The sequence below is a fragment of the Xiphophorus couchianus genome, chromosome 7 (genome assembly GCF_001444195.1).
Source record: "Xiphophorus couchianus chromosome 7, X_couchianus-1.0, whole genome shotgun sequence".
Taxonomy (NCBI): Eukaryota; Metazoa; Chordata; class Actinopteri; order Cyprinodontiformes; family Poeciliidae; genus Xiphophorus; species Xiphophorus couchianus.
The window spans coordinates 29,600,147-29,626,812 of NC_040234.1; the positions used below are offsets into that span (position 1 = coordinate 29,600,147).

Consider the following 26,666-nt stretch of genomic DNA (forward strand, 5'->3'; position numbering starts at 1 on the left):
GCAGCGGGGGAGCCTAGTGTGACTTGATGCTGAAGGAGTAGGTGCCTCATCCTGATCAGATAAGAGTAATGGAAGCGAATGAAAAGACCCCTGTCCCTGATGGCCACAGCAAAATGGATGTGCTCCCCGAGGTGTACCTCTGGTATCATCCACGCCTGTGGACACAGATTTATTGCCCATTAAAAAGCTACACCGAAATGTACCTCTTAAAAATGGTGTGTTTATCCTGTTGAGAAGGCCTTTCAGGAATGAAACGAGACAACTCTGAGCACCAATAGACCGGGGCAGACTCAGTGTGACAAGATGCTGGGGAGCCAATTTCTTATAAGGTTTAATGCCATAAAGATTTAAAGTGATCTTCAACCATTAAATGTTAACAAAATGAACTTCCTGTGAAAATGAACATGTGCAATCACGCCACACACTGACATTTTTTTCCTATTTTACAGGAGAGATTTTTAAGCAAGTTTTTTACCCAAGCAGGTAATCAAAACAGGAACAATGTAAAACACAGAAATGGGGAAATAAAGCGATATGTAACAGTTGGCAATAATTTAAACATTTATGTACATGATAATCATGATAAAACACCAGAAATGAGGAGGGGTACACATTGTGAAATATCCTTAAGGAAAAACTGAAATAAACTGACATCATTTACTTTGAATCCATAATTAAACACGTCTGGTTGTAGTTACAAGTAGTACACAGCATCGACACGAGGAGTAAAACTAAAAATATCATTTCACTGTAGATTGACTCTGATTTATCATACACCTCACCTGACCAACAAGGTCACAGGATCATTTACAGATGATGGGACCATGAAGTAGCATCGACTGAAATAATTGCAGTGTCATCTGTGGCACATGCCCTAACCTAAAACCCGGGATGTGTGCAAGCAATGCAATCTACAGCTTTCCGTGTGATGGTGCTTTTCAACGAAACCTTTTAAAACTGTCTGGGTGATTGCAATGTCAAAGCACATTACACCGTGTACTGCTAAACTGCTTCTTTTCCACTTTAAGTCTGCCAGCTTAAGCTTGCTGTACATTTGGGAAAAAGCCAGATTTTTCTTTTCTCAAATATATTCCCACTTCTTGAAATCACAGACAAGTTTTTTTTTTTCCAACTTCTGCCCATTATCTTTCCTTTTTCAGTCTCTCTCCTCTTGGTGAATAGAAATTCCCAGGCTAATTAAAGCCTATTAAAGACAGGTAATGTCAGGGCTGGTAGCAGGACCATGACAAAGTGCTGATAATTGTCTGCCAGACTCACTAAATCCACCTGTCCTGCAATTATTGCATCCCCCTCCCCTCCTCTTCTGACACATTAATCCACTGCATGGCTCGCTCGGCAGGCTGCTGCCTCAAAGTGCATCCTGCAAACACAGATGTTGGATTTCAGACCAGTTTAGCACACACATGCCTTGGGATAATTGCAGCAATCAACACAGGAGAACTGAAATACATAATAGTGCCTGGCAAAAGTATTTATACCCCTTGGAGTTTTCCACATTTTCTCACATTGTAAAGACAAATATTTGTGTATTTTATAGAGATTTTAAGTGAAGTAGAATCTTAAAAAAAAGTAGTGCATAACTAACATAGGAAAGAAACTGTATTTTGTTTTTGTTTTTAAAAAGAATTCTCAAAATTACTGTCTGCATTTATATTTGGTCTCCTTTACTCTAATACCCCTAAAGAAATCCAGTGCAGTCAATTTGCTTCAGATGTTACAAAAACAGTAGGACAGACCAGTGGTAACATAGCAACTGATTTCAGAGATACACAGCTCAGGAGCGAGAATATGTTAAAAGCATTATAACTATTAGTATTACTTAGGGTGAACACTGGCGCAGCACTTGATTGCGCTGTGTGTGGGTTTTGCATGGATACTCTGGGTTCCTCCTGCAGTCTAAAACTGCATATAAGGTTATTTGTTTGCTCTAAATTGCCCTCAGAAGTGAATGTGTGCATGCGGGGTTGTTTGACTTGTTTGTCTCTGTGTGTTTGTATGATGGATTGGCGACCTGTCGAGCAAAAGCCCACTCATCACCCTTTAAGGTTAACCACATAGAGGAAAAGGATTTATTATTATTATTATTATTAGCTGTATAGTTCACAAATTTGGCCTTTATGGAGGAGCAATTAGAAGAAAGACATTTTTGAAATAAAACCTTAAGGGGTTCCATGTGCAGTTTGACAGAAGCTTTAGGGTTATACAACAAAAAATATACTGTGATCTACATGCAAAATGTCTTCTTGACATAAACCTAAATTACACTATTAAACAAGGTGGTGGCGACATCATGCGGTGGGGAAGCTGCTCAGAGTTGATGGGAAGATGGATGGAAATGAATATTGGGCAATGCTGAAGAAAACCTGAGGCTGGGGTGGAGGTTCACCTTCTAGTAGGACAAGTGCCATAAACATATAATCAGATCTAGAGTCAAATGATGTGGATCACAACATATTCATGTGTTAGAAATCCTCAGTCAAGGTCCAGAAATGCTCTAAGCACAGAAAAAAGAGAATTCTAGATTTGTAAAGCTAGTAGACACTCCAAAAGACCTGCAGCTGCTACTGCATTGAAAGGTTCAAGAAGGAATTGATCCAAGGCAGCTGAATGTGGAAAACTTCAAGCAGTATGAGAATGTTTGCAGGGCATTATATGCATTATAAACTTCCAGAAATCTGTAAACTGATCTGTGTATTTTGTCCTGTTTACACTGAAATAAGTTGAATTAGTAATTTTGATCATATTAATACATATATTAAAAAATTAACAAAAGATAAATATTAATAATTATTCAAATCTTCGAGACACTTATTGAATAATTTTGAAGTAAAAGACTAACCTTTTTGACTTTTCCAAATGCACAAATAGATATCCGCTCTAGTTCAAAGTCAAACTTTTTATCCATTCTCTGTTTTTGTAATACAGTATGCTAACATGAACATTTCATTATTGTATGCCTTTTTAAATGACAGTTTTTTTAGATACTTTTTTAAGATGGATCAAAATCTTGTCATATGTTAAATGATGACTATCTCAATTAGCTGACACAATTTTTTGGCTCCAGCACTGCCAGATCCCAGGTTTGCACTTTTAATTGGTGCAACATTTTGCCCATGGTCTAGCCTTGAAGAAAACATCTGGACAACACACTAATTACATCAGCGAACATGTGCTGTTGTGATGAGGATTTACGCAGGGTTGGGAGCTAGCACTGCCTTTTACTTTGTCAAACCCCTAAAACCAAGTCTCAAAAGACCAAACAGGTTTTTTTTTCTGGATACAACTGCTATATTTACAGAGGTTTTTTCCAAATATTTGAAGTGTGTTTGCCCTGATCGAGTTGACTTTTTGTCAGCAGGTGTTCAGGGTTGTTTTGTGGACAGAGACCAAAGGCTGCTGCACGCTAAGAGCTAGGTCATCCTGTGGAGGAGTAAGGTGTGTCGCTGTGGTAGTTGTAGTCAGGGCATACCTTCTGCACCAGTTTATAGTCCACACTATAAAAGGCAATGTAGATGCATATGACTTTGAAGGGTTTTGAGCACAGCCATGACACGTGGCTCTGTGTGTGCTCCTGATAGCACACCTTGGACGGGTCAAAGCCGCACAGGGCGGTCTTCTTGTTGCGGTCCGTCTTCTCGTATTCAATGCGACAGTTGAAGGACTTGGTGTCTTTGGTCTCCAGTGTTGACTGCTGGGCAATCTCGAACTCCACGACTTTGGAAGGCGGCACCAGGCTCACGGAGACGTTCCCCATTCCGGTGGAGTTGTGCCGGAAGTAAACGCTAAACGTGCCATTCCCGTGGTCCACGATCTTTCCTGTGATCAGTAGGTTGAGCTTGACTGTCTTGATGTTTGAGTGGAAGTCCCCCCACCCAAACATCTTTTTGAACTTGCCAGTCTTCACGATGGGTCTGCGTTTAGTTCTGGCCTGTGCGCCCTGAACATCTGTCTGGTTAGATAACCAGTCCCAAAAGTCCTCCAGGTTCTGTAAATATGTCATTTCCCTCATGTTGCTCTTGAGCTCAGGGGAGCCCTTGGCAAACAAACGCAGGGGGTTGAGAATCCGTGGTCTCACCCCCGTGGGAGAAATCTTCTGTTCGCTATCACTGTCCCTCCACTCGATGAGTTCTGTGGCACCTCCATGCACTTTCCTGCATGCGACCTTTACAGAACACAAAGGAGAGGTAGAGAGAAAAAACAATTTTAAGTGTTTTATACTTCTAAGTATAACTTTACAACAATTTGTTACAGATTTAGATGAAGCAATAATCAACAATCTGCCCAAATAATCCAGAATCAGTTTCTCATTAGATGTTGCCGTTTTAATGTGCTGAAACAAATGTTTTCATTGCATTCTATATTAGATACAGATCTTAGTACTGCATGGTGACCCCTGACTTTCTTTGAGGGGATTACAGCTTATATCTTTAACCCAAACTGATTATTATAAGCAGAAGAGCCGTGATTTAGGTTAAACCTCAGCAATATGTCACTATTTATAGCCATTTACCAGTCTCTGACATTGGTCTGATGAAGGGTTACCAGAATTGTCACTTTGTTCAACTTTTCAATGAGATCAAGGTCTAAGCTTTGCTTTGGCTATTTAAGGGCTTTGCTTTTTTTTTTCTATTTAAGCCAATCTGTTGTGGATTTGACAATATGATTTTGGTCATTCTCATGTTGAAGGGTCAAGTTCTGCTTCAGCTTAATTTTTTCCCTGACACTCTGGTACCCCGAGGGTCTCTTCTGGTATCCATACAACTCAGTTTTCACCTCATTTGTAAAAAAGAACATTATTCTAGAAGTCTTGGTCTTTGTCTACTTTTTTTCTGGCAAACTTTAGTCTGACCTTAATGTTTGTCTTGGGGAGCAAAGATTTTCTCCTTGCATACCTTGCCTAAAAGTTAAAGGTATAAAATCTTTTTTTGATTGTATAGGAATGTACTTTCATACGAACAGTTTCAAGATACTGCTGTAGGTCCTGAGATGATTTTTGGACATTTCTTGTTGCATCTTGTGGTGTGCTTCTGAGATGAAGCAGTTCAGATGAAGATACATGTTTTCAGCTCCTTTGAATATGTTTCAATTGTGAGAATAAATATGAGATGCAGGACATTTTCCTCACTAAAAAGTGCATTTTATCACATGTCTTTTGTACACTTTATGTTGTTTACATATCTTGAATTTCAGGTATTTTTAAATTTGATATTAAAAACCTGTACATATAGCAAAAACACAAGCCACTGTAGGGAGTCCAATTATATTATGTGTATATTATAATTGTAGGAATCATTCATTTTAATTTATTTTATAATTTGCCTTTTGCTTCAGGGGACCGGAATTCACTCATATGTTGAATTTTCTCAAAAAAAAAAAAAGTATTATGTCTGTATAAATATGCTTTATATCCTGAGCCTTTGAGTCAAGATGTTTCAAGATGATTCAAGTCAGCCAGAATTTTGAATCTCGCACTAATGTCCAACACTAAAACACTCCTTTGTAGCAGCATCACAACATACACCAAGCATTGTACTAATCCAGACTCTGCAATGAACTGCGATCCCTCCTCGCATCTCTCCAACCCTGTTTTTGCTTCGGGAGTGATTTCTGGTCCACTTCAGATAAAGCTGCAGTAATTCACAGCAATAGGCTTAGCTAGTTTTATTAGTAATTAGTAGTGCTCTCTCTCCCCAGGCCCTGTTACAGGGATCACTGAGAGAAGCAGATGTTGAGAGCACACGGCAGCGGCTGTTTGAATCCTCGCTGAAGACGCTGTGCACTACTCCCAGACTAATTATAATTTTGCTGTAAGCCTAACTGAAACACATGTGTACAAAGCTAACAAAGTAGGTCGTCTGGTTCAGTTTGTTTTGTCGCAGTCACATTACAAACCTCTCCATCTGACACGTAATAGGGCTGCATGTTTTATAATTACAGCTTCTTTTAAATGCTCCTAATGTCCCACACTGCGGTGGCACCTTAACGCCTAAAGGGGAGGAAAACGACTTGGCTATTTGGGTATGGAATGTGAAATCAATATGTCTGCTACAGACAGTGAGACTGGCCAGTCCATCAGCCTGCACAATGCTTAATTAAGACAGTTGCTCCCTGTAAACACGGATGAATGAGGCAACTCTGTAATAATGTTCCTCTGTGTAGTTCACGACAGCCACAGCCATTTAATCGACCAGCCACCAGTGGCAATATTCCCAGCGGATGCTCCTCTTTCAGTAATACCTCAAGTGAGCTCTGTTGTTAATTTGATTGGACTCTAACGACAACAAAATCACACTCACGCCTGGACGTAAAATCTGTGTACTCCCAACAGGAACGTTTCCTCACCCCTGAAAACAAACGGAGAGGTGACTATCGTTTTTGCCAACAACCTCAAACTGTTTTATCCATTACGTAGTAAGCGTCATGCTGCGCTGCTCCAGAGGTGAAACTAAATTGTCTTTCGTTGTGAATCTCAGGTGAGCTTTGTCTTGGATAATTATAATGGAAATGAGAGAGGAGTTTTAAGTATGATGAGCAACTGGGGAAATTGCTGTGACAACAAGCGGATCAGCGCAGGGATATCTAATACTTAAATGCCTCGGGAGAGATGAAGCACGGGAAACTTGAAAGCGTGTGCCGAAAACACAGGCTTTGCTTTCTCTTCCTCTCTCACTTTCTCTGCTAACACCTTATTCATTTAGGTGAGAGTGTCTGACGAGAAGAATATGAGTGTTTGTAAAAAAAAAAAAAAAAAAACCAGGCAAGGTCTGATGAAGGAGAATCTACAAAAGCTTAATTAAGATTTCTTAATCGGTGCAGGCGTGCTAGAGGCATTTCAGGGCGACTTGAAACAAGACATTATTATGATAATAACTGCAGACTTCGTTTCAGCAGTACGAGGCAAAGAGGTGGTGGATATCTGTCTCTGTGGTTCGGTTTCTTTCTTTCCCTGTACATCTAACAGAAACTCAAGGAAACATGCATACCGGCAAAGGTTTTCTCTTTTGCGCCGCATCATTCAATGTGATACCGGAGCCACAAACACATCATGAATCCTTAGCAAGCATTTCAAGTTAAAATTTAGCATCAGGTGGCACGCACGTTGATTCTCTGTTAAAAAAAACAACAGATTCATCAGACACACTCAACTACTGCACCCTCTGGTTTTGTTGGCAATCCCTGTCAAAAGTGTACAACACTTAAAATAAAATGTAGAAAAATCAAGAGATTTAAGATGATATTTATATCTGTTTTATTGTCCTGTATTCTCTGGTCACATAATACAATCTTATGGCAAAATCAAGTAACTTTAATAAACAAATCGACTCTGTCTTTAAATTTTCCTATCTGCATCTATAGACCAAACTTAAATCTTTTTTAAATCAACTTGGCCATTCACACATTTATTAGCTCTAGACTTGATTACTGTAATGGACTTTATCTTGGTGTCCCTCAGTCTTCCCTGGTACAACTTCAATGAGTCCACAACGCAACTGCCAGTCTTTTAACCAACACCTCCAGACGTGAGAATATTTGTTTGATCCTGTTTCTATTGGCTTCCTGTCCATTTAAAATTGGGTTTAAAATTTTATTGATTGCTTTTAAAGCCATGCCCCATGTTATTTTTCTGAATTTTTAAGTTATTTGGAAACCAGTGAAATATAAAAATATAAAAAATTTATGTAATTACTCTGTGTAAGGACTACTAAGTGTGCGTAAGTTAATTTCACCCTTTGTTGCAGTTTACTTGTTGTTTTTGAGGTATTTAGAAAAAACAACAAAACAAATGTCAGCAATGCTGATGTCTAACTAATAAAGTAATGACTGACTGTTTATGATGCTACAAAAGCATCAGTGGACTCACTGATTGCTGAGCTGACAGCCCACTTTGTGATGTAATTTTGTATGTGCAGTGAGTAACTGCAATCCAATCATTTGGATGGATTTTAATGCTATGTGTGAATTATAATAAATTGTCAGGCCTATTCACCTACTTATTTCTGATCAGCCAGGTCCAAGTTGTATTGGACCAAAGTCCCAATTAAAGTCTCAGCTAGGTTTAGCAAACATATGTTTAAGTTTATGATATTAGGACAGAAAATGGCTTCTTGTATCCCTCCCATACAAACATTTGGCATGAAAATAGTGGTTGCTTTGGAGACTTGGTTTGGAGCAGTTTTCTAACAGTGAGCTTAGGAAATTGTTTCATCTCAATCTTAATCTCCCCACTGAGTGAGTGTGGTGTGCAGCAAAAACATGAGCCCTTATACAGCCTCATGGCCCGTGGCTATGAGAAATGGGCCTCTGTGTCACGTTATATTTATACCACCGGGAGAGAGTAGGTCAGGGTCTGTTAATTAAGCATTTCTAGAAACTCTGAACAACTTAAAAAAGAAGAATAAATAAAGAAACTCAGTTACCTTGGTTTTATAGACACTGTTAGGTCTTTAAATAATTGTGCATCCAGTTTGTTTTAACAACAAAACTTAATGAATGTTAAAAGGGATGGGAGAGTAAAAAACAGTTATCTCGGTGTTACGAACCAAATTTGTTTTCTATAGCTAATTTGCACAGTCAGTGGGAAGTGGGCATCCCTCAGTGGTCTGAACTATAGAAGTAGTATAAGAAAAGATTCTCATATGCTTTGATAAGTTAATGAGACTGAAGCTGGTATCTGATTCACAGCTTCCGAATGGTCACTAAGAAAAGGGTTTATTTTAACATCTCAGTCAATATTAAGGACTATAGATTTCTCAGTATTTACACATTTTATTTTATAAACAGTGTGACATTTTAATAAGAAAATGCTTGAGATAGGCTTGGTATATTTCATAAGTTAGTTGCAATCATATGCCATTTCTTTAACTTTCAGAGAAAGTTAAAGAAATGACATTCAGAGAGGAAACAAGAACAGAAACAGAAAAAAATGTGAACCATTTGTAAACACACATATCTGAAAGGTGAAAGAATCTTCCTTAACAACATTCAAAGAGGACTTTCAAAGCCAATGACTCTCTTGTTGTATTAGATGAAGAAAAATACATGTTTATTGTTCAATTCCAGTCGCATCTACAGGCTTTCATCTTCACAAGCACTTATTGTAGTAGGTCTATTTTAAATTATTTCATGTTGGTCAGAAGTGCATTCTCAGCTGAACAAGACTTTGTTAGTGTAGCTTTGTTTTTAGATTATTTTCAAGATAGTGCTTATACAGTGTTTTAAAGTGCTCTCACTGTTTGCATTAAACAAAAATAGATAGCGCTGCATAAATCCTAACATAATTCTATGAAATGTGTATCATATTAAATGCTTAGAGGGTGCATATGACTTTTAAAAAAATATGCTGCATTTTCTGTGTTAGTCAGGCATTTCTTACTGAATAAAAACGCAAATGCAGAAAGCATAGAATGTGTTTGTTTTGTTAAATTTGAAAGCTGTTTTCTGTTCGCTTTTGATTTGTTTTGTTAAATTTGAAAGCTGTTCTCTTCACGTTTGATTTAGAGACTTACGCACTAAAATTCACACAGTTGCCTGAGCACCAAAGATTCGCACAGTGAGTCGGGATGAATCAGCTTTGACGTTTGTCTGTAATAAGCATTAAGGAGCTGGCTGCCTTTTTGTCCCGTGGGTAGACACATCTTTTAGAGCCCTGACATAAAGGTAATTGCCACAGCGACCAGAACTAGCCTCTAGAAAGTTATTAAGAGGCCAGTGACATCTGGCCTCTGCATCATGTGAAAAGATGCCATTAAAGTGTATTTGCAACAAGAAGCTGGCTACATTGCGCTCAGCTGTGATGGGTGTAGGCCTAGGGCCATGGGAGAAGTGGTGGTGCTGCTTATGATGGCAGCCACAAAAATGTGTGGCTCAGTTATCAGTTTGGCCTGTGATTGGTTTGCAAGAAACTGTTTTTGTTTAATTAAGATGCTGCCTCTGTAACAAAAATAATCAGTTTGAATTTTTCATACTGGATTTTTTCCCCCCGCACATAAGGCAGGGATATGTGTCTAGGGGAAATTGGTTTCAGGAATTTCTCACAATAAACAAAATGGGCAATTAACCTGCTCATCAGTGCAAGCACAGTAGTCCCAATCATGCACCTCGCTGTTCTTCATGGATTGATCTGTGCAAATTGACCTCTCTTAGGTGGTGCAATTCATTTCTCTGCTAATTTTCTGTGTCCAAAGCTTCATTAACTTGATGTGTTTCTGCGTTGTAAAAATCTGGACACTTCAGTAAAACTGCACCACCTTCACCATCGCCTGTGGTAATACCTTTCCAGCACCACCGAAACACAACACCTGTCAGCTGCTCAGGATGGTGCTGTTAGCATTAGGTCACAGATTGACTGCAGCATCTTGCTTTCAAGCGTCCAACATGACAAACCGCTCAGCTGACATTAAAACCACCACAATCTCCCACCTGCCCACAGACCTTCCCATGCCATCTTCTTCCTGATGTTACGGGGCATATAATTTGTAATGATTCACATCCAGAGCTGGTTCCAGGAGAGGAGGCCCCTGAGGGGCTTTGGGAGCACTGAGCAAAGAGCCTCCGCCCTGCCGAAGAATAGATTGGTGCTCTGATCACTGGAACAGCCTCACGCTCCAGAGCCATCACTTTTAATCAGAGGCCGGCCGGCGAAATACATGGCAGGTGCTTCAGCACTGTGGTGGATCGCAACAGCAAATCCACACTGGGGGGCGCCTTACCAATCACAGAAGGCTACCGTCAGTGTGTGCGTGAGCATGCACCATATCTGCTGCCCTCCAGTATGATCCTTCAGGCCATTACCACCTGACCTCTGAGAGAATGAGACAGCTTAGTGTCTGCACTCAACCTACAAATTCTAATTCACACTAATATGTGGTCAATTTGAAATCAATATTGACATAATTTAATATAAATTGCACTTTATGTAATCAGGTAACATTAAATCAGACTTGATTTGTTTACATCTGATCTGTGTCTAATATCAGTGTTGGCGTTAGGTCCTGCCAGATTTTATGGCTGTTTAGGATTCCTGCTGACCCAAAAGAAATATGAAATCAATTAGGACACTTTTAGAAATATTATGGACATATTAGTAAAACCTTAATAGTTTATAAATTACATTAAGACTTGGTATTTAAAAGGCAAATATATTTTATTACCTAAATATTTGAAGTATAAGACAAAACTAGTCTTTCCATAAAGTTTATTAAGTAGGAACATGCTTTTATTATATGTTAAATCAATAAATCAATCATAACATTCCCTCTGCATGTTTAACCATAATAACGAGAAAGAGAAAGTATTTAACTGCAGTCGTGTTTGGGTGTATATCAGTATGTCACCTCCCCACGACCTTTAAGTAATTGGTATACTAATTTCAAATGTACATTGAGCATGAGATATGTGTTATAAATGGTGTCTGTTATACTGTAGGACACATTAATGTAAAATAAACCATTGCGGTGATATTTATTTGGAGTCCTGCACTGACAAGTTTGCACAGATCAGACTATCAATGCTGGTCAGAACAGGAGCATAATTTACAGTCCATGTTTATGCTGACAAGATTTTAATGACTTTATAGTTCTAGTCGAGCAGACTGGGCTACCAACAGAGACCTTTACAATCCTTCAGTTGGGAGCTGGTTCATCAGGTCTTCACACTACTGCAAACATACAAACATATTTTGTCATACAGTCAGTTTAAGTCATTAATTTGTAACTGTAAAATAGTTGTGTTAAATGCAGCATATAAAAGTGACAAAGAATGGACAATATAAAAATATATTATACATATAAAATATAATACATTCTGCTTAGGGCCTTATTAAGCCAGCTCTATGACAACTACCATGTAACATGTTGTAAATGTAGATGAGAGGGGTATAATTTAATACAAAATACAGTGATGTGATTAAAAATAAATTATATATAAAAGACGTGTATGTTGACTTTAAAAAATAACTGCACATATGGTTTTGCTTGATTGTGAAGATTTTGTGTCTAAGTAAATTTAGACACAGAAGGTTGATTTTTTAATTCCTCTGAAAATGAAAAACTAATAAGATCATCCAGAACTTAGAAGCTCATCTGGGGTTTGAGCAATAGCCCAAAACTAAAAGTACAAAGCCCTTAAAAGGCACAACATCCACTTCTAATAGGTACCTATAATTCAAATAGTGCCATGTTAGTACACACTACTTTATGTATTCAGTTATTTGCTTCTTTCCAACCAAAGTGTATAAAGTGACCCTTTACCACCAGGCAGTCCAGACTGGCTTTATTTGTGGTTCCCAGTGATGCTACATATTCTTTTCTGAGCAAGTATGCCTCACTCCACCTTCAAGAATCTCTTGAAGACTCATTTTTGTAACGAGTACCACCTCTCCTAACACCTCAAACACAGCAGATCATACCTCACCTTTCCATTTTTGCACCTCATTCTCAGCCTTAATCAACATTTAAATGAATGTTGCACCTAATGCTAACTTTATAGTAATTCCTTATTTTTTCTTCACTAAGGCTTAAACGTTGGTTTTCACCAGTACATCCTGGAAAAGACAATGCATAAAATATAAAACTAGAGACTGGAGGCTTTATTATTGTAGTTTATTTTTCAGAAAGTAAGAGTCAACAATGTTCTTTAAAATTTATTATTTTGACATGTCACCTATCTTAAACTGTTTTACAGATGGTGTTTGAAAGTGTAAACATTATTGCATTTTAGAGCCACAATAAAACAAAAAAAATCTCAGGACTATGAAGCAGAAGTAAACTGCAATAGGTCTTTCCATTGTTTTTCATGTTACTTTAAGGCACAAAAAAAGCTTCGAAGCCACTAATGTAGAAACACACGACCATACCAACATTATCATATCCTAAAAAATGTAACAGTAGGCCATAGTTATTGTTTTTGTTTGTTTCCCACTTTTACTTCCACAAAGTACCATAAACTCTCTGGGTAAGATGCCCATCAAATCATTTGTTCAAGTGTAAACATTGAATATGAAGACTTTGAAACCACTCCGTTTTTCTTTGGAGACCATTGTGTTATGCATCGGTCCTCTAGTCTAATTTTCTGTACATAAAGAAGTCAACCACGTTACACTTTCAGCATTGTTCCCTCCTGCCGTGTGATTTTTTTTTTTTTTTTTTGCATATTTCTCAAATATAAGTGTTGAGAGCTGCAAGTCTGAACACAACTGAAAGGAAAAGTTGTAAAAAAATATCTGCCCTTTAAAAATTGAGTCAACCATCAACATGAGCAAGCAGGCCTGAGCAAAATTCTGTTTCTATATCTTCTGGAGTTATTGATCTCACTCTCTTCTGAAAAGGTTCTCAGGTTCACATTCTTCAATGAGAACTTTTGTATGCTTATTTAGTTCTTAAGTTTTAAATTTAAAAAGTATGTATTCTTCAGTTGAGTTATTCTGGTGTCAAAAAGTGTATTCAAGCAGCATTTTCTGTAGAGGACTTTTTTTGTGCCCTCCTGTTGTCACTCAAGGCTGTTCTGTGATTAGCATAAATTATGGCATGTAACTTAACCCTCCTCTGGCTACCATAAATCTTAAAATGTGAGTCATTAGTCATGTTTACAGTGTCAGTACAGCTCTGCTCTAGCTCAATCACGGAATTCAGTATTTTTCTTCTGCGTCAGAGCAGTCTGACTCAAATGATGCCAAGCCTCATCTCATTTGGACATTGACAAACTTGACTGCTCCAATGGGTGTTGACTTCATACTGAAACATTCTGTATCATTAGAGAGCCACTCCCTTCAAGAAGTGATGCACTAAACTCAACAAATTGCTCACAGTTTCTCCCCTTGCAATGAATACGCTGCATGCATAGACTTGTGGAAACTCTATCCACTGTCCAATAATAAAGAGCTAACAGTACAGCAGGTGTTCTTGGGCTTCAGCAGTAAACAAAGATACTCATTACTCAGTAAATAATGCTCAAGCATCATCTTTACAATGCATCTGATACTGCAGCATAAATGCAGTTATATTCAGTAAATTAGAATATGTGTTTTGAGACTGCTTTGGTCAGATTAAATGTAAATTTGAAAATAAAGGAACTAAAACATACTTCCAAGATGCCAAGACTTAAGATCAAATTTGTTCAGTTGTGCTAGTAAATTCACATAATGTCTAAATTCTAATTCTAATAGTAATAATAGAAAAATTGTTAAAGGAAACTTGAACAACTAAAACTGCTTCTGTTGTCAGTACTTTCATCATATTCCCAACACCGTAGCAAACTGATGTTTAGCTAGAGTGAAAGAGACAGGTGACATAAATAAAACAGCTCCAAATGAGTGAGCGAGTGAGAAGAGACAGGGAGAGGGCGCTGCAGTGAAGGTGTGCGTAGGTGTGTGTGTGTGTGTGTGTGTGTGTGTGTGTGTGTGTGTGTCAACCGGCTCTCGGAAAACAGAAAGGGTGAGAAAACACAGCTGATATGAGTTTATTGATGTTGCAGAAAATGAGTTTCTAAACTGCTGGCAAATACAAACACAATTTCAAAACTGTAATTAAATTCTGACATTGTGTTGTACAGATGTTAAGTTGTAGTCAAAATATTAAAATATTCTAAACAAGAAGGAAAAGACAGTAACCTTCACTAACATAATGGTGTTGTAAAGATATTAACTTGTGTCAAATTCTATTATTGTTATAAACCAGCCAGTATTATTGAATCCTTAAAAATCAATCCAAAGAACGAATTCTTTAACTTTCGACTGAGGGATTTTCATGATATACCTAAAGAAGAATTAGGAAACTTCTGTTTTTGTATCAGGATAAGAGTCTATGTAGAACAAATGCAAAGATTATTCAGCACTTGAACTTGAAAGATCGATGAGAGCTAATCACTAATAGAATCAGAAATTACATCTATTTTTAATTAAACAATCAATCCTCATTAATGATTATTTAAGAAAGTGAAACATTCTCTTGCACCAAACAAAGATAAACAATCCTAATTAACTGATTAAATAACCTATGCAATAATTTTTAAAAGGGTAACATTTTCAAGTCTGGAAATTAAATTGGTAATCTAATAAATAAAGAGATGTATTTTTCAGCTCTCTAAAGTCCAGCTCCATTCCCAGAGGGCCGGTCTCTGTCTGCTCCAACACATCTGATTCAAATGATACAAGTATCGTCTCTGCATGTCAAAGTTCTATAAAGGTCTGCAAATGAACCATGATTTGATTCAGGTGTGTTGAACAAGGGAAAGAACTAAAACATGCAGGATACTGACCCTTGAGGCTTGACTTTGGACACCTTTGGCCTAAGGAAAGTGATTTTATGGCCTAGTTCTAAGTTTTATTCTATACTTTAAACCAAAGTTAGGAAAACGAATACTTTTAATCTTCAGAACTAAGGTGGATTTATCAAACTTTCAGAATCAAATAACAGCTACATTAGGGAAAACTTTTCTTTGGTCCAAATCAAGCTTTACACCAATTATGAAACGTGTGGAATCTCTGCAGGTGTGCAGTTTTAAATCGCCTTTGTCTTCCTGTTTGGTTAACAAAGAAGTTGTCACACAAAATGCTGTTCAAAATGGCTGGAAAGCGCTCTCAATATGACCAAAGGAAACTCCCTTATATAACTAGATAAGCTGGAGGATTCTTCAGAGTACAACTGGAGGAAAACAAAACATAGACATGCAGAAATTTGTATTATTAGTATATCAGAACAGCCAATGATGAAGCACATCAAACCAGTTCCAAAGTCTTAAAACTGGCTCCCTGGCTCTCAGAAAAAATCTATATCAAAATACTTGTCTTAGCTTATAAAGCACTGAATGGCTTAGCACTGAAATATATTGACGACCCATTGTTGTTGTTGTATCAAACTTCCAGATCATGCAGGTGTTCTGGTTCTAGTTTGCTTTGAATCTCTAAAATCAGAACCAAAAGTGGAGAAGCAGCATTTATTTTATGATCCATAAAATAAATAAATTTCTGGAAACCGAAAAAAATATATGATGAAAACATTGACTGGCCCATTTGCTTAGAGTTGCCTTTAATTAATGATATCTGGGACCCTGAATAATTCTAGTCTTTATTCCAATATTTCTGATGATTTCGATGTAAGCATTTGAGAAAACGCAATGTGCTGTTTATGTCTTAATCATGTAAAACATCTTGTATTGCCTGCTGCTGAAATTTGCTGTATAAATAAAGTTGCCTTGCTTTACTAAGTAAGACAGATTTGCTTCTCACATATTCACAACCAATATTAAATTACAGTGTATTTATGGCTTTCTCCATGTCTAAATCAGTAAAATAATAATCCTGGTATAAGATGGACTTCAACATGTCCCTCTTATACCAGGATAACCCTATGGCACTATGACAAATTAGGCTTTTGATGCATTCCTCAGGTTTTCAGACTGCAGCTCAGACCCTGTGTGGATAAGAAATTTGCATTGACTCTGGTTAAGTGAAGTCTTTATGTGTTTATGTGTGCACTATCATGTTTTAGTGCCCAGTCTCTTTTAGTTTTACTTTTAATCTGCAAAATGGTGCAATGGTCATAATTTTATCAAATAAATGTATATTTATTGATTTTGCAATGCAATCTTTGTTAAGATTTCAGCAAATTTGTCATTGCATCTGGATTGTAAATATATTTCTACAAAACAAATTTAAATCAAAACTTTCTACAAGCATTCATAACTATGCTATTAAAATAGATAAAAACATACCTATGTTGATGATGCAAATAATCCAGCTTAATGACAACTGACTAAAATTTTAATTATAACAAACTTTTAAGATATTCTTCTTCACGTCCATTTGTGAATTAACTGCGAAAGGCCCTGCGGGTGAAAATGAGATGTTACCCAGCGTTGCTCAGTGTTGGAAATTTAAATGTAGCGATGCTGTCGGATGTTGGGGAAGTGTTAACGAAGATCCTGGCAGGAGAGGAGGAGTCAGCAAGCGGCGCGTCTGAGAAGAGAGCCTCCAGGTAATCTGGAAACTCGCCGTTATCTCGGCACTTGTCACATACGACAGCGGCAAAGCCCTCGACACTTCACTTTCAGGCAGCCGTTACCTTTCAGTGCATCATCACTTTCATAATCCCCTTACATGGTCAGAGCACTAACTCTGTGTGTAGGCTCCTGACACCTGCCGCACACCTCTGGATTTCTGATAGCAGGGATTGAAGGGGATAATACTGCAAAGCATTTAGGACTCAGTGCAATTATCTCTTAACACCTTGCAACAATAGTAAAAGCACTTGTAAATCTTTGTAGTTAATACGAGAGGAGGAAGTGTGTTTTTATTGTTTGTTACTTCACTGGTTTTCAAATTTCGACCGTAAAAAAACGTCTGAGCATTTCTTATTTGTGTTTCTGTGACAGCTACCGTTTATCATTTTTGCTCTTTTCAATACTGTGCCGAAAATGATAACAGTTTTTAATGAAAGAAAAAAAGAAAAAAAAATAGGGGGCTGTTTTGTTTGATTTGCTCAAACGTACATCCGCTAAATTTGACAGAGCAAATGTTTCCATTCTCAAAGCTGACTGCGCCGCGTCTGATTTCACAGAAAACAGCTCCCTTTGAAGAAGAAACAGGAGCTGGCAAGACGCTGCTTCCTTTCTCTCCGAGACGCTCTGAAGACAGGTACATCACAAGAAATACACAAAGACACTAGGGAGCTGACAGAGCTTTGTTAGGGCTGAAAATGACAAGCCGCAAAAGAAAGGCCTCAAAAGCTTAGCGGCAGCAGGAAATGCAAAAGTGGGAATAATCAGAGGGAGAGATTTATTGTACTTATTCTGAAGCTGTCACACCTTGCCTTTTTACAGAGAAGCCATGCACTTTTTAATTAAAGAGGTCAATCATTTTCCTGAGCTCTGACATGTGGTGTGATTGCCTGCTACAGGACCGAAGCGGGTGGTAATTAAAAACTCTACACGTCAGACAGTAAAAAGGAGAAACCGTTTGCTTGTTTGAGTCACAATAAGTGAGAGAACAGTTATAAATCAAAGAATGGATTTTGAAGAAATTGATCCAGATTCCAACTTTTCACACTTTTTTCACACCTCTAACTATTTGGGGCCAAGTTAAAACATTTAACAAAGAAGTTCTGGAAGAGATTGGAATCAAATTTCTATGAATTTTTACGAAATTCAGAAAACTAATCTCCTAAGTAACCATCTCCTAAGCTTTCATAGTTTCATACAACTTTCTTCTGATGAGCAAAATTGTTTTAAAGCAAACCACTGCAGAAATCATAGCAAGGCAGGCTATTCTATCGTGCTGACGATCAGGAAGCAAATATCTTAATTTAAAGGAACCCAGACTGAAATACAATGTCACCAACAATAAAAAAAAACTAACTGGTTTTACTTTTTTTTTTTTTTATCTTTCAGGCAAAACAATAACTTAAAGAAAGGAAATATGTGAACTCAGATCCATGTTTGCTGGACCTAAACAGGTTAGTACTTTTCCTTTTATAATATCTTGCTACTTTCTGTTATTGTTTTCTTAATCTTGTGTTTATCTTAACTTTAGTTGTTGTTTTTCTTAATCTAAATACATCATACTCTGTTTTTATGTCAGTCCTTGACTGAACAGGTACACACTATGAGCCTTGCTAATGATTCATATCATATGAAAATGTTGATCATAATAAAATCCATCTATATGTTTTCTTGAAATGTATGTGATAGACCAAAACCAACTATTGCATAATTGTGAAGTGGAAGGAAATTGTGCAATATTTGTTACAAATCCAAATCTGAGAAGTGCTCTGTTTACCTTGTAGAAGAACTTTCACTTGTATCTCAGCTGCAAACCTCTATGTTTCCACCAGAATTAGAAATCTTCTGACAGAAATTGTGACAAATTCTTCTTAACAAAACTGTTCAGGTTCAGACTCGATGGAGCTCATCTGTGAATTTTTACCAATGTTTTTCTTTTGGTTTTTGGTCTGGGCTTTGACTGGGCCATTCTAAAGTATATGTTTTGATCTAAATCCTTCTGTTGTCGGTTTTACTTTATGTTGCTGTCCTGTTAGAATTGCGATGCATTTATTTAATCTGTCCCAACCAGCTTCACTGTCTGCTGAAGAAAAACACCCCCACAGAACGATGCTGCCACCACCATAATTTCATGGTATTGATGGCATGCTCATGGTGTTAATTTTCTACAATGCATTGTATAATGTATTGACCAGAACGTTGTCGTTTGTTGTTGTCATTTGACTAGCATAGTAAACTGCAGAGGGGATGTTTTTTTTTTTTTTTCAGCTTAACTTCTAACTGCAGTTAATTGCACTGGATGTCACCATTTCAGATTTTTATTTGAAAAGAAAAAAAATTAATCTTTGACTTTTCTTCCCCTTTCAAACTATGCACTGTTTTGTTTTGGTCATCACATAAATGATAAAGGCATACAACGTAAATTATTAAAATGAAAATTTTATTTTGTTGCAGCACGGCTGAAAAAAATAGAAACACAGCCAACAGTCTGTTAAAGAGTAATAGTTCCACATCAGAACATCCTGCCTGTTTTTGATTTTGCAGAGCTGTAATGACGGAGCCATAAGGTAGCAGAAGCTCCCGGTTTAACCCGCCTGAGGCTGCACAACGGCTATAAAATTCATAGCTTTGGACCTAGACCACAAATCTCAACAACACATTTAACATAATGTTTCCTGCACCAGGAATACCAGCTCATATACGGCTCAAACAAAGAATCATCTGCATTTGAGTTCATCCCGAATACGGGTCAACGACGCACCTTTAAATTTTTGCCAGTATGTTTTGTGACTTTTATTGTAACGGTTATAAAAAATTAATTAAAATTCATGACAGAACTTTTAGTCAGAGCCTCATAAAATCAAACACTGCTCTAACAATAAAGCTTACCAGTTATATTATATTATGTTATATTTATAAAGCAGTAATATTCACCTGAACTATTTCATTCAGTCAGAGCTTGCAGACATCCCTAGTTAGAGATTAGAAAGACTAATTATTCATCAAAATTTAGGTTTTCTTTTTTTTTTTTTAACGATACCAATAAATGACACAATAATTGCCAAACAGCTCTCATCAAAAGAGCAGCAACTACAAAAATAATCATTGTGTTAATAACTGTTTGGCTCAAGTCTTTAATGGGCCTTCCAGTTTCCAGATTAGCGTTTTTGTCAGCGCAAAGGGCAATTGTGTCACAGCGATCAATCATTCAGAGCTTCTGTCTCTTCATTCGGAGACCTTTAGCGAGGATTCATCGCCGCGTTGGTTGTAAATGAGGATGGAGAAAGGAACAGCTTGCAGGGATCCATACAGTAAAAGCGCAACCTGTTGTGGCTGCGGGCTGCATTTGAGGGATTTAAGCCTCAAAAACGACAACCTTTTCCCTCACAGAGGTGATGAGCAACATGCGGGCCGAGGCCCGACAAATGCCACAGACGGGTATTGTTTATGAGGGATTATCAAGTCAAGCCTTCTGGCTGGAAAGATTGTGACCCCAATATGTGCACAGATACACATCAGCACCATGTAAGCTCCGAAATGATTCCTGGAAGGCTGCGCATGCATACATGCCCTCTTCAACTCCGTCAAATCCATGTTTTAATCACTTCCACAGAAATTTTCACTGGCCTTGCCTTGCCCATTTTCTCTCACATTTTTTCTCTCTCCACCCAATTTCTCTGGTGGCTTTTTGAAGACTTAAGTTCTTCTCATTTTTCCCCTCCTCGCTCTCTTTCTTACAAGGCAAATCCTGGGAGAGGTTGATGTGAAGACCAGGCAGAGCAGGGATGTGAAGAATATAAACACATTTTTTTTATTGTCCAGGGGGAGGAAGGGGGGCTGTGTGTAGTGCAAGTGTGCAAAAGGGTTGGGCGGTGGGGTCTGTAAAAGAGACGAGGACCTTATCACAGCCCAGCAGCTCTGTAATTCGCCACCATGATAAAGTGGCAGCGCGGAAAACCTTACAAGGCTGGCACAATCCAAAGACGGATTAGGTTTTTCTGACATAAGCTTCCTGAAAAACTAATCAATCAGCCCGTGCAGCATTATCAGGAGCGTGAGATTAAAGAGCTGCTCCTAATCCCCCCAACTGTACATTTTATTACACTTCCCAGTGTTAAGTTGTCTTTAAATATACAGTAAATAAATAATAAAATCAAACCTAATTGAGCATGGGCAAGGGAAAGAGGGTTAAAAGGTCCTTAGAGAGGGAATTTGTGTGGAATTTGTGTTTTGTTACGAAGACACGGATAAAAGTGTTGTCCTTGCTGGAGCCGACTGACTTTGAAAGGAGCGTCGCTCTCTCTGCCGCTGCAGAGAAAATAAGGAGCACAAACTGCTTTTATTTAAATAAACTAGTGGCAAATACTACATTCGGTTCGAATTCTGCCCTCCTTCATCTCCTGGTGGAGAGATAAATCATCAAACAGCCAGGGGCATTTTTGACGTGGCTCAGTACCCAGGGTGTCACTCTGTCAGGGGGCAGCATGAACACTCCGTACACTGAAATGGACTTTTGATTCAAGGGCTACTTTACCATTTTTTATTATTATTCATATTCTTTAGTTATTATGTATTTCTGTAACATGTCCACTTTGTCATTGAAGTCTACAATACTGGTTTGCGTAATTCTAGACTACATAATATGTTTTTCTCTTAATGCCTGAATTTATTTACAGTTATATAGGAAACTAAATAATGTAATTTTTCAATCAAACAGATTCTAGATTAATGTGAAAATTGTGCATAAAATAAAAAAGATTTAGATATTTAGTTTTGGTTAAGTTTAACTTTCACATAATTGGGTAAAACTCTCACATGGCAGCATGATAATCTGTGTGTTGAAATTATCTTAACAGGCATGAATCTTATGCAACTACACAGCCTTACAGTTTTAGGTGATTGTCGCAACAATAGTCTGCAAGGCGTTAAAAATCTAATTTTAGATTCAAGAAAACAATGATTGATCTGTGAAAACAAAAAAAAGAGCAGTTTTAATTTTTAATTAATTTATTTATTTTTTTGCATTAACGTAACAACGATTGAGACAAGCATGAGAAGCATGAAACCCCTAAAAGGTTAAGGGGTGCAGAAAAAAGGGGCTCGCCCGGGGCCAATTACTGCACGAGCTGCTGCCATTGCATGCAACACACGTAGATAGATAAATAAATAAAAGCTCACAACTACTGCCAAAAGCTTTGAGAAATCACTTGTAATCCCTTAAATCACTGCACATCAAAGTTCGATGGAAGAACCGCAGGCATGTCACAGTTCCGAAAACAAAATGCATCCAGGCTCGTTTCTTCACTCTGATCTAACCTTATTTATTTACTTTTTAAACACAGACATGTGTATATATATATATATATATATATATATATATATATATATATATAAATATATATCCTTTAGGTGACACAGGAGGTTAACACTGTCACTGATCCCATCAGCATGGGCCTCGTTGAGCCTTTGTTCCAACATATCCTGGCTATAACATCTCAAGCTGGTAAAGTCTTTGTCAATGTCTCTTCATACCTAATCCTAATCTGAGTTTTAAAAGCTACACATTCCACTGTGAGAAACTCTGTGGGAGTAGAGTCACGACAGGGCAGGCAGAGGGGAAGACAGCAGAGAGGCTTTAATAAGTTTCGTCTTCATCTACATTGTCCTGTTGTCATTGAGCTGGGGATAAGTGCAGCAGATGTCACAGGGTAGAACTCGTTCTCCCAGGATGCCTTTGACCCTCTTATTTGTCCCTGGGGTTTGACAGAGATGCTGGGACCGGGCTTACTTCTTCTCCACTTGAAGCGTACGTAAAGTGAGTGGGAGGACATGGATGAATTCCTACTTGTCCAAAAGCAACGTAAAATTTTAAGTATTTTAAACTGAGCATTGCTGCATCCTATTACAGCTTTGGCTAGGTTTTGTTTTGTCTATTCTATTATCTTTATGCATAAAGATCTTTAGTTCAGTTTCTTTTATGTTTTCAGTGAATCCCAGCTGGTTTTTTTTTAGCCTACAAAGTTGAAGTAATATTGATAAAGTCTAAAATTTCCCCAGTCAGACATTTGTGGGTGTCCTGGGAGGAAAACCACCGAGGCATATAAAGAGAGCCTCCCCAGGGAGGTGGCCTGCCTATTTCTCTCTGGAGGCGCAGCTCCCAACAGGCTCAGTGCTGATTACAACAGAACAGACAGCCTTCTGCTGCTGCTGCAGCTGCACGGTTCAAGGCTATCTTTAAAAGAAGCCCTCTTTGAGGATTGAGCACAGATGTGAAGAACTTCTTCAATCCGATGGCATTTCGTGTTCAAGTCCGATCATGGAAAGGGGATAATCAGGATAAAACCAACAATGATAAAAAAAAAAATAATACAATATATGAAGGAAAAATCTAGAAAGGACACATCAGCAGATGTTCATCAAAGAAGCGAAAACCCTTTGAATTTCCCCAAAGATCACAATCTTTCTTTATAGAGATTAATGCAATAAAAATAAAATTACACTAAGGGAAGATTATATCAAAAAAGCCTAGCACAATGAATTTCTAGTAAAGCCGAAATAATTTTCCTTGCACTGACGTAAGCCTTATGTGAGTTACAAAGAAGAAGTAGCAAAAGCTTTACAAGAAATCCCCTTTTCTACTTTAATCTCTTATTTGAATGTGTCCTTTTTAAAGCTCTGGCTTATTTTGTTCTATGCTGGAGCAAATATATTTACCAAATGTTACCAGTTCGACACAAAGGTTCCAACTCACAGCTGGGACCAAAAATAAATCTTACTGAAATAAAGGAGGTGTTTTAGGTCAGGCTGCAAGTCAGAAAAAAGACATGAAAGTCAGCTTGATGGAAAATAAGGAAACTCGGCAAAAACACACAAAAAAAGGACTTCTCTTGACATGTTCTCAATAACATTAATTTATATATATATAATTCACAGAATAAATAGAAAAAAGTAAGACAGTAATTACAAATATATAGCATTTAGATGTTATTTTTACAGAAACGGCAATGTGAGGTATAGGGAGTTTACTTCAATGTCTGATATTTTGTAAGCAAGTGATAAAGACTACAATAAAGTGATAGTATGTATCTATAAAGCATGGGACTCAAGCGTGTAGTTTTTCTCTAGTTTCTTCTACGTTCTTTCTGAAATGCTGAGACTTGAGCAATTCAGTAATAAGTGCCTTCAGTCAAGACTAAAATTTAGCACAATTTGTAAAACTGAATAGGAGGTTTGTGGTCTGACGTTGCTAAGTGTTATTTAGCCAAATCTATTCGATGCAGTTTCAATACATTCTAATTCAACACAATGAGGGCTTCACAGACGAAGTTTCAAAGTGCAACTTCAAGAGACAGAATAGAAATAAACTACTCAGTCACCCCAGTACTCACCTGGTGCAGGAGAAAAAACAACAATAATGTTTGCAGGGCTCTCATCTTCAGCGACTCGTCAGTTTTATTCAAGATGAGCGGCGGTTAAATCCTCTCTGAAAGACTTGGAGAGGAGAAGACGCGCATGCCGCTGAAACATCGCTGATATCACCTGCAATGAAAGTGGAGAGATTTACCAACAAAAAAAACCCCCTCAGTAATAGAGGGTTTTATTTGTCCTTACTGTTCTGCAAATGTACAGATACCTCGCGCTGGGATCCTTCCTGTTCAATCCAGCAAAGAGTTCTACAATCCTCTCTTAACGTCCCCGTCTCTCAGGATGCTGGAATTTCCTCTAATGAGGCGTCTTCAAACAGCGACTTAGTTGTCTAAGTTTCAAATCCCGCGGAACAGTTTTCTTCTTTTTAAATCCGGAGCGATTTGAGCAAGAAGTCGTCTCTGTGCGCCGCGAAATGCTACCAAATGAGTCCCGTACCGCCGGTGCCAAGACTGCGGTCAGTCAAGCAGACCGTTCCTTCAGCTCTACTTGATTCCAGTGCGCAAAATCCTCCGCTGCGCGCCTGGAGACTCTAAGGTCGGCGCGCATCAGCTCAGAGTCTCAGTACCTGAAGATTCACCTCTGAAAGTCTCCCCCTCTCCTTTTTAAAGACATAAGTAAGAGGCTTGATGTCACAGTTAATCGCTCTTTTTTTCTCTCTCTTTAACCCTTTAAGTGAATAGAAGCGATTAACTTCAAAATTTTAGGAAAGCGTGAATGGAGAATGTCGCATTTTCAAAATCGCCTGAGAAGCACGTAAACACGGTCTTATGGCGATATTAAGGAAGCTCTTCATATTTGGAATAAAACTTATTCGGTTGTTGTTTGTCTTCAGCTTATAAATGTATCTCCCTAAACTGGGATTTTTTTTTTTTTTTTTTAGATGGTGAGTAAAGGTTTATCGTTTGGGAAGCAACTGAAGATACACTTCCGATCATACAGGAAAAGATAGCAAATAGTTTCAAAATGCATACAGGTAAAAAGCCTTTTTACTCTGTCCACGGTGGACAAGACCGGACCGATGACATTTTTTAGATTCTGGCTCCACCGTGTGGTTGCAACCACATAGCAGACATGCGCTCTATAGCGTAAATGAATGGATTATTGAAAAGTTATTTTATTTCAGTCATGTTACAAAGTGGAACACGTTCTATAGAGTAACTTCACAGCGACTTACATTTTCATTATTTCTGAAGATTTTCCACTGAAGTTAATGAAAACATGACACTGTAGATTAGTCTTAATGTCAAACATTAAGAATTTTTTTTATGAACAAACGTGAGCTTAATGAAGAGCATTGTGTATTAAGTATGCTGGTGATTGGTATTTTCAAGTTACTTTTAACTTGGATAACAACCATCATCAAAATGCATGTTCTAAGTTACTGTACATATATTGAATGCAGAAGGCTTTACAACAAGTGTGTAATTAAAAACTGATTTATACCCAGGAGCCAAAATTATAACTCTTGAGCCTTTTCCCAAATTTGTTTTGCTTTACAAGTATACATTGAGATGGGTTGTATTCTTTGTTGAGTAGTTGAGCTGTGTCTGATTGTTTTGAGAGTGTCTCTGAACTTTAGTTTAAAAGGTTTTAAGCATTTTTACTTTCATGATTTCCCCTGTATGAGCTCCATCTAATATCCCAGCTACTCTGATCAACTTCCTTGCCTTACCTCATTCCCACAACATGCTGCTGTCACTGCTGTTTTTACCATAGGATTTGTGAGTTCAGGTTAATGTTAAATGTTTTTTGGAACAAAGCAATTTAGCAAAACCTTTTCTCTTGCCGCTCTTTCATAAACGCCACATTTATAAAGTTCATTGCTAATTGTTTTCTTTCTATAGATTGTCCCCCCTGAATGTCCATTTTTTCAAATTTGATGTTATTTTCCTTGAGTTTGATATGTAACCACCCGTACATATCCACTGTGTATTGGATTCACACTGATTTACTCTCAAAATAATATTTATTGCAAAATAAATTTCTGTTATGAAAGCTAATGTCTTATCTGTTTTTTAGCTTTGATAAAATACTTACTTAGTATTAATCAACAAACAAATGACATCCAGACAGGAACACAAAACAATTATAAAAAATAAATACACAGGGAGACATGATGTATTTTAAACATTTAATTTATTGCATCAGATCCTTAACTATTAAGTAGTTATAGCATTCAAACAAAATAAGCATGAAGGTAGAGCATGCAATACATAGTATAAAAC

The 26,666-nt window shown here is 37.6% G+C and overlaps 1 protein-coding gene across 1 annotated transcript; it reads right to left on the reverse strand.

The window, feature by feature from the left end:
* Nucleotides 1-307: 307 nt before the first annotated feature.
* nxph2a (neurexophilin 2a) lies at nucleotides 308-25,065 on the reverse strand. The gene is made up of 3 exons (XM_028024368.1): nucleotides 24,647-25,065; nucleotides 24,402-24,552; nucleotides 308-4,183 (listed from the first exon to the last, which is right to left on the reverse strand). Exons 2-3 carry the CDS (start codon nucleotides 24,444-24,446, stop codon nucleotides 3,437-3,439), a joined length of 792 nt encoding a protein of 263 aa, XP_027880169.1. The 5' UTR covers nucleotides 24,447-24,552; nucleotides 24,647-25,065; the 3' UTR covers nucleotides 308-3,436.
* Between the last annotated feature and the right edge of the window lie 1,601 nt (nucleotides 25,066-26,666).

Excerpts from the sequence above, each read along its gene's own strand:
- nxph2a (XM_028024368.1), bottom strand. The coding sequence starts at position 24,446 with ATGAGAGCCCTGCAAACATTATTGTTGTTTTTTCTCCTGCACCAG. Across the intron at positions 4,184-24,401 it reads TGTTTTTTCTCCTGCACCAG|GTCGCATGCAGGAAAGTGCA; the intron begins GTGAGTACTGGG and ends TGTTCTGTAAAG.